We start from the raw sequence: 8,802 nt of genomic DNA, 5'->3' as shown, positions 1-8,802 counted from the left end.
AGATGTATTAAAATAAAAATAAAATAATTTTTTAATAATAAAATATAATAATACTTTTTTTACACTATTAATAATATATTATATTAAAAGTAGTATAAAATCAAAAGATTATATAATAGCGATAATTAATATATTAAATTGTATTTTATTATATTAAAAATAATAAAAAATTAAAAGGTCATAAATTAATAATAAGGATAAAAATAATAAATTATATAATATATATATAATAATTATTATTTTATATAAAAATAAAATTATAAATATATAAAAAATTATAAATTTATACTATATAATTATATAAATTTAATTTTGCACTTAATAAGTAATAATAATATTTGTCAATATCTTCTTAAAATAGAAATCAGAAGAGTAGAATTTAAAAATTTTTAAATTTATTCAGATACGCTTACTATCAGATTATGCCGTGAATGCATCTTATTAATTTATTTTAAAGTGTATTTTTATATCGATATAATTTTAAGTTTTTACATTTATATTTGCTATTATTCTCGAGAAAAAATATGTAATATTAATTAATTAATAGTATAGATTATAATTTTTTAAAATTTATTTATTATTAAAAATAAAAATAAAATATATTTTAAAATTTTTATTTTATTGTAATTAATATATTATATTAAAAAAGTTGTAAGAAATTAAAAAATTAAATATTAATAATAACAATAATAGAAAATTAGAAAGTTATATACACAAATGATAATAATGAAAATAATAAATTATATTTATTATAGAGATATTAATTAATAATATTATTAAATATACAAATATAATTTAAAAGTAAAAATAAAACATATTAAATATTTCATTTAATATAAATATACAAATTAAAATATATTTTAAATTTAAATATGTGGCATATCAATCTTTTCTTAATTTATTTTAGACCTATTTAAATTTGCTTATATAATAAACTGTTGCGATTAAGGAAATATTTAATTTAATCATTGTAGTAAGTAAAATTGGGGGTTAATGATTAAATATATTAGTAAACTTTTCAAAGTTTAGTGAGATAATTAATTCTAATTTTGAATGTAGCTGATAAAAAATTCTGAAGAGTTAATTCAAAATTCATATTTATCAATTCCTTTAAATGATCAATAATTAAAAGTCTAATAATTTAAAAACTTGCGTATGATGTGATAATTTCAATAACTAAAAATATTCTGATTTGCAGTAATTATTTAATAATTAAGAGTATATATTATATATTTATATAAAGTTTTGAAAGCAGTTTTCAGTTTAAAAAAATCCAAAATAAAAATTAAAAGATTGGTTGACTTTGTCCTTTGCAATATTGTTGTAGTGGAACTGTGGCATCATCACACAATTTCATGGAGCCTTCATGGATGTGAAAGTTAATCAAGTTTCATAATTTTCACAAGTATTGAGGATGTGAAAATGAAACATGTCTAGTTGACAATTTAAACAAAGGAGATATCTTATACCAAGGAACATGGCCTCATATAATTAGAGATCTTAAATTTGCTCTCCATTCAAAGGCCATTGTACCAAAAATATATATATAAATATACAAAAACGTAAAAGAAATTGGCTACTAATATCAACTACCTACTCTCATCCTCTATTAATGTTAACAGCTCCAAAGACCCATTCATGTTGGGTCTATGAGATAGATGAAAACAAATTTCAACACTTTAATTGACTCCCCTGTTTGCAATTGAGATTTGCATATCATCAACATAACTATCACTCTTCACTGAAAGGCACCAAAAAGTTTATTCTTATTGAAATTAAATTAAAAAGGGCAAAATAATTGATATGGTAAAAGAGACTTTTTGTTAAAAGAACGAAAAAAATGGAAGAGAATTTAGTTATTTACAAAGTAGAATTTTTTGTTTAGTGCTTCTCATAAAGATTTTGATCTATTAAATGTAAAAGATTTACAATTTTAACGGGAGAATGCGCGTTATTTTATATAATTATGAAGACAACTTAATTTTTTTAATGATAAAATATATAATAAGACACTTGTCGTATATATGATCTATATATTTTAAAACAAATAATTCGTTTTTCAAAATTTTGATAAGGAGCGAATTAAAGTCTAAGTAATCTTATCTAAATTAAAGAGAAATATCTATGATAGGAACATTCAAAGAAAATGATTTAGGATGATAATTAAGATTGAGTAACACAACATGCAGTTACATGGAGTATTTGATTATGATTTATGAAGTTTCTGCCCTATCACCACATTTGACATATTTATATGTAAGCTCTACGTTGGTCACCGCCCAAATTGAATGCAATCCCATCCGACGGTTGAAGACCGCTACAAGGACATGCATGGAACTCAAACTAACCCCTTCATCACCCTGCAAGTTTAGTTCTTTTTTCTCTGTCTGCAACGACAGCAACATATGATACAGATAGCTTCTTGAAATTCTTCAACTGGGACAAGACCATTAAGATGGAAAATGGCCAAATGGGCATTGATCACGGAGATTATCAAGGTAATTTCCAGGATTGTTCACCAAGTTATAAATAACCCTTTTAATTTTCAGGAAATTAATCATATATTCCAAACAAAACCATATTATAAGGCCCTACAAAATTTACCACCTCTGTTCACGCATGGCCCAGGAATCTTGACCTGTCTTGCTAAATCTACAGTTTTCTTGGAGAATATGAACCAGATGGCTGGTCTACATGACCCATGACGTGGGGTTGAATGACCATGGTTTTTGGTTAAACATGAACTTTAGGAAGGTAAGTTCCTGAGAAATTATATTATATTTAAGGCAACCTAGAAGCAGGAGGAATTCCAGTTTCCATTGGCAACATAGTCATAACTTCAAAGCTTAGGAAAATTCTTCAAGGTCTAAAACAAAATTTAAGTGGTTTCAACAGGGCATGGTCTTCCTCTAGACTCAAACAATGCATACCAAGGAGACCAATGACTTGGTCTTATTTTCCAAGTTCTTCTTTTATGCACCGTGTAAAACAAACATAAATACTTTGAATATATAATAATACTCCCACTTTTTCTCTATAACGAAGAACCCTCAGCACCCTCATAGAAGCACACCAAAAAGATTACAGAACCCATTAATCTCCTCATTTAAATATCCTTTTACGTACGTTTACCATGTTTAAACCCAACACAACCCAAACAAAAACTTGTTGTTAAGCCTTTCAAGCCATGGATGAGTTCATTTCTTTAATCCTTCAGGGGGTCAAGTTAGCTAAAGACCTTGAACCCGCCGTGCAAAACTTAGCCACCCACCAAAACCAAGAGATGATTTCTAAGTTAGATGAGATCATTAGAGTTTTCATTTCTGCTAGGGAGAGATTAAGTTCTCATCAAGACGTTTCTCAAATGCTGCAGCAACAACAGCAGCCGCAGATTGATCCAAGCTTGCAGGAGTATTGGCTAAGGACTAAAATGGTAGAGTTGTTTCAATCACAACTAATGGCTGAGAGGATGAGCAGCAGTTCAGGATTGGAGAATAAGCAAGCAGAAGGAGGTTTGGCTATGGAATTGAGTGGCAGAGATGTTCAGGCAATGGCTTCATCATCAGCGCAAAGACCGCGAAGAAGGTAAGAAACTTCTTCAATGCCTACATTTTTAATTAACATGTAATAAAATATAAATTCGCTGTAGATGACTTGTGTTTCACGATCAGAATCATCAATCTTTATTAACCTAGAAAAGTTCAATGAGTTGTGAAGGGTGCTTTTTTTTTTTGTTTCTTTTGTCAAACATCCTTTAAGTAACATGCGAATTGCCCAAAGGTTTAAAGGAACTGTCCGAAAAAGCAAAACAAGAAAAGAAAAAAAGAAGCAATCCCACTTAATCTATATATTAATTTCTTGGAAAAAAAGAACTCATCATCATATGGTACAGCTATCACATAATGAGGTTAAAAAAAAAAATACAATAATTTGATTACAACCATATAATTCAATTAAATCAATAGGTAGGTTAAAAATGCATGAAAATTTTTTCAAAAAATTTCCAATACAAAAGGCTGTTAGTCATTTTGGTTTTTAATTAGCAGGAAAGATGATGCAGACAAAAGGACGATGAGGGTACCTGCACCTCGGATGGGAAACACTGAAATCCCACCGGAGGATGGCTACACTTGGAGGAAATATGGTCAGAAAGAAATATTAGGGTCAAGGTTCCCAAGGTAAATCACATTTGAATGTTTTGAATTGTTGGTGTAAAATAACTTATGAAAGAAATGGTGGCTAATTCTTACAAAAGACTTCATTAATTCATATTCCTAATTTATGTGACACATTCAAACCAAAATTTTAAAGTATTATTCATGCCAATTTTTACCATTCTCTTATAAACCAATTGACTTAGTGTAGAACTAAGATTGAGTCGTTGACCGACTAATTGAACAAGTGATACGAAATACATAGTGAGATACTTTTCCATGTTGACTAGTTGGAAAAATATAATATCATACATATTTGAAAAATCAAATGACTCACTTCAATATCTTACCTTATAATATATATATATATATAGAATACCTTTTTAGACTCTACCTATCAAACTGTTTTTTTCAAGAGGAAAATTTTGTATATACGATAATTATATTACAGTTATTAATCACAGAAGATGTCATATTTAATCAATACTTATCACATAATACAACGATTATTTTTCCTTTTTCCAAGGGGTTACTACAGGTGCACTCACCAAAAACTATACCAGTGTCCAGCTAAGAAGCAAGTTCAGAGACTGGACGATGATCCCTACACTTTTGAAGTCACGTATCGGGGCGATCACATTTGCCACATGTCTGCTACTGCACCGTCAGTTCCACCTCCTCAATTGCCGGAAATTACCCGGGAGATGACTCAGAGTGCTATGGCTGCTCAGCCTCCACCTTGGCTGGAATTTAGTCTAGGTGGTAGTGGGAGTAGCATGGCGGCTGCAGGTCCTTCCACCGTCCGATATGGTAAAGAAGCTGAATTTCCGGTAGCAGATATGGCTGATGTGATGTTTAATTCAGGCAGCAGTAGTAGCAATAGCATGGAATCGATTTTCACTTACATGGAAGGTAAATGGGAGCCAGAGGAGAAGAAAAATTGATGATTTAATAATTAGCTTAACAGGAATGGTTTAATTAATATAGTACTCAATTAATTTTTGTTACATGTATTAATTTGTTCCAATCTTACAACTTCTCTTTTTTTTTCCTTACTGAATTAATTTATGCTTTATATTAATAGTTAATTATCGCTACTTGATTTCTTTTAATAATAATTATGCGAAATTAGTTCGTAAACTGAAATTTAAATCAAAACTATTGGATCAAGTGAAAATTAAAACAGAAAAAAAAAAAAAAAAGTAAAATTGAAACAATATCAAAAAATAAAACAGGATTCAATTTAATGAATATACAGCATAAAAAAGGGGTCCAAAATTAACAGATAAAAGAAAAACTAAACTTTAAACCTTATTTTTTATAATCCAATGGAATTAGTCCAAGTCATTAAAGAGGAGAGGTTTCTCTTTGGAATTAGGTTGAGCTCCACTGAAAAGTACTTTCAAATTATTAATCCCAAATGCAGCAAAACGATGTAGGATAGTGCGCCTTTAAGATTATAAAAAAGAACATAAATAAATAATTTGATATGCAAAATCTGTCTTGATATTTAATATTAAACAATAATAAAATATTAGGATGATTATCGTGTGTATTAATAAAAATAATAAAAAAGTATTTCTTTGAATAAGAAATATTACTTTGGTGACAACAACAACCTCCGTGGCCCTATTATTTGAAAGAAAAATATTTTGGCTTACCTGGTCAATTGCTATTTTCTACCTCCCCCTCTGCTTTACCCACCCATCAATTAATATAAAAATCTCATTAAATTAAAAATTTATTAATTTAAAGGACTAATTCAACATAATTTCCACAGGAATAATTCCGTGCTCAAATTTGAATTTTATTATGTGGTTTTTATTTATTGTATATATCTATTTATATATTTTCAGAGGAGAAAAATAAAAAGGGGGAAGGATTAGTATAAGGGTGCAATGCAATGTGTAGCCTTTAATGGCCTATAAAGCTTGATTTGTAGCTATATGATGATGAAGAAGAAGATACAGAGCATCTTATTTTCCAAATTCAAAGGAAAGGGCCCACTTTGGATTTTACCACTACAATCCCAATTCAGATTCCTTTTTTCTTTTCTTTTGTTTTGTTGAATCATCCATCCCTGTTTTGATTCATTGCATCCTTTATTTATGGCTTGTCCCTTCCTATTATTAAAGAAACTTTTGTTCCTTTCTTTTAAGACCATAGAGTCTTTAAATTCAAATCCAATCAAAGTCGATTGTACATGTGAACAGGAAAGTATGTCCCCACTAAGCACACCAAAGTAATATTTCCATATGAACAGCAGAATTTTAGGATTCATGGAGGCTAAGCTAACCTAAGCATGTATGCTAATTATTCCAACAAAACTAAGATCACATAATACAGGGATTGAGTTCGTCAAGGATATCATCATCTATACAGCTTTCTATATACCTTAGCTTAGGTAGTTGAAATCACTTTCATCGAATTGAAGATCACTATCAAAATCAATGGCCTTCACTACCAAATCCATGTCATAACTCTGACAACTACCCTCCGCACACATTGTAATAGAATCTGCTGCTGCAGGCTCATCTGATGATTCAAATGATACAAGATCCTTCCACATGATTGGGTCCAAAGATGAAAGATTATCTGTTAGATCGCTTAAGGGGGCTTCTTCTTTGTGTTGGAGCATATGAGAATCTGGTTCTGTGATGATCTGTGGAACCTTGAGGATGTCTCTGCAGGTATGATCACCAATGTAAATGGTCCGAAACATTTGTGGGTCTTCTTCCATTCTCTGGACTTGCTTTGTTGCCTTGCACCCTTGATCGTACTTGTGGGTACACCTAAAATAGCTCCTGTTTATAATTTTAAATTTATAAATTAAAATTTAATAGAGGAATTAATTAATAGTTTTTTTAAATATTAATAATATTTTAATATATATTTTTTAAAATCAAGAGAGCAATTGATGAGTTTCAATAATACAGGAATCCAATAGTAATTTTTCCAAATATCTTTTTAATTCTTTTAAACTACTGTTTTCTTTATAACAAGGCCTAATTTCACATACCCTTTTTCTCTTTTATTTTCTCTTTGAAGATTCGAATTCATGAAAGAGGAGAAAGGTGATGGTTCAAAGAAGCATTAATACCTTGGGTATTTAGCATTGAGGATCTCCTTTTGCCCATATTTTCTCCATGCAAGACCATCTTCTGTTGTAGGTGAGACTATTGTGCATGACTGGGAAATCTTTCTGAAACCAAGTACGAAAATATTTAGTTTCTCATAATTTAACAAATGCCTATAAGTTTTATTATGTAGAATTGGAAATTTACTTACTTTCTCTTGTAGCTACCCCTACTATCCTTGGTAGTTGGCCTCTTCCTGCTCTCGCCGGAATCTTCAGATCTCCGGTCATCACAACCAACTGAATCCACTTGGGAAGTTGTCTGGTTCTGAAGAATCTCAACAAAATCACAAGAAGTCAGCAAGGAAAGAGCTTCAGTGAAAGATCTCAAGATCTTGACTACAAGCTCATTAGCTGAGAGAAACCCATCATCTCCATAAGGTTTCTTGAGGAGAAATTGAAGATGGGTTGCAATTTCTTGGCCTTGAATGAGCTCTTTTATCACCCTTTCTCTGCTGGTTGATGGATTTTCAGGCCAAGGAGTTGCCATTGGTTGCAGTATCAAGTGGGTTTAATTTTGTTCTGTTTCTGTGTTGTGTTTTGGTATATATATATATATATATATATATATTCCTATTTCATTCTCTAAGATTAAGTTGAGAGATGAGATGAGATAGGGATGGGCTTTTATGAAATGGTTGGATGTTTGACAAAAAGGATGGGAAATAGAGAAGAAAATCAAAGGAAGATGGCAGGAAAGAGCAGGATATGATATGAGGGTTCATGGAAAATTCTACTTAAATGCTTACAAGGGGGCATGTGACGCTTTGAGGGTGATGCAAGCATGATGCTAATTCTCTCCCTTTCTCCTTGTCTTCATTGGTCTGTCTTTTTGTAAGAAAATTTATGTTTGTTTTGCCAAATTAACCATAAAAAAAAATATTAAATAAATTAATGGATCACTTTTTAATAATTTTAAAAATTCAAAAAACTTAAACTCTTATATTTTTAATTTATTCAAAAATCCGTTATTCTATTCATTAATTATTCTTATATGAATTAAAATATTTTTATTGTACCTTTTAAATTCAAGATATCAATTAGAATTTCAATTTTTTATTAAACATTTTAATTTTTTAATTGTCATTTTATACTACACTTTAAATTTAATAAACAAATTCAATAATTAAACATTTATTTATTATTACATAGTACACTTCAATTTTTAATAATATTAATATTATAATATAACTGCAATATAAATTATCAAATTCAATTGATTTTAAATGTTTATTAAAATATTTTAATTTTTAATAATTTAAATAAATAGAATAAAGGGTAATTTGGAAGAAATTTATTTTTTTGAATGTTTTCACCCAAGAACCTTTAACCTAACATCCATTTGGATGGAATGACTAAAAGATATAAAAATTTAAATGTTTATTTTTTCAAATACAAAAATTAATCAGAATTAATTTAATTTAATTTAATTTAATATTTAATTTGATTCAATTTAATTTAGTATATTTAATCGATTAACTCTTTAATAAACTTTTAATGTTAGATATTATT

General features: G+C 29.1%; 2 protein-coding genes across 2 annotated transcripts; one reads left to right on the top strand and one right to left on the bottom strand.

Moving 5' to 3' along the window:
- The first annotated feature begins 3,050 nt into the window (after positions 1–3,050).
- On the top strand, positions 3,051–5,211 carry LOC110625259 (WRKY transcription factor 55). Its single transcript, XM_021770863.2, has 3 exons — positions 3,051–3,585; positions 4,047–4,178; positions 4,681–5,211. The coding sequence occupies exons 1-3, from the start codon at positions 3,188–3,190 to the stop codon at positions 5,096–5,098; spliced, it is 948 nt and encodes a 315-aa protein (XP_021626555.1). The 5' UTR covers positions 3,051–3,187; the 3' UTR covers positions 5,099–5,211.
- A 1,163-nt stretch (positions 5,212–6,374) lies between these two features.
- Positions 6,375–8,166, bottom strand: LOC110624083 (probable WRKY transcription factor 70). Its single transcript, XM_021769159.2, has 3 exons — positions 7,443–8,166; positions 7,255–7,356; positions 6,375–6,958 (listed from the first exon to the last, which is right to left on the bottom strand). The coding sequence occupies exons 1-3, from the start codon at positions 7,778–7,780 to the stop codon at positions 6,550–6,552; spliced, it is 849 nt and encodes a 282-aa protein (XP_021624851.1). The 5' UTR covers positions 7,781–8,166; the 3' UTR covers positions 6,375–6,549.
- Between the last annotated feature and the right edge of the window lie 636 nt (positions 8,167–8,802).

The sequence above is a fragment of the Manihot esculenta genome, chromosome 10, assembly GCF_001659605.2.
Source record: "Manihot esculenta cultivar AM560-2 chromosome 10, M.esculenta_v8, whole genome shotgun sequence".
NCBI lineage: Eukaryota > Viridiplantae > Streptophyta > Magnoliopsida > Malpighiales > Euphorbiaceae > Manihot > Manihot esculenta.
This window is presented reverse-complemented; position numbering and strand designations above follow the sequence as displayed.

Bases quoted from the DNA above. Each gene is read 5' to 3' on its own strand.
- LOC110625259 (XM_021770863.2), top strand. From the start codon at position 3,188: ATGGATGAGTTCATTTCTTTAATCCTTCAGGGGGTCAAGTTAGCTAAA. The intron at 3,586-4,046 runs GTAAGAAACTTC...TTTAATTAGCAG, and splicing joins GCGCAAAGACCGCGAAGAAG to GAAAGATGATGCAGACAAAA. The intron at 4,179-4,680 runs GTAAATCACATT...CCTTTTTCCAAG, and splicing joins TTAGGGTCAAGGTTCCCAAG to GGGTTACTACAGGTGCACTC.
- LOC110624083 (XM_021769159.2), bottom strand. From the start codon at position 7,780: ATGGCAACTCCTTGGCCTGAAAATCCATCAACCAGCAGAGAAAGGGTG. The intron at 7,357-7,442 runs GTAAGTAAATTT...ACTTGGTTTCAG, and splicing joins AGGGGTAGCTACAAGAGAAA to AAAGATTTCCCAGTCATGCA. The intron at 6,959-7,254 runs GTATTAATGCTT...AATTATAAACAG, and splicing joins CTCAATGCTAAATACCCAAG to GAGCTATTTTAGGTGTACCC.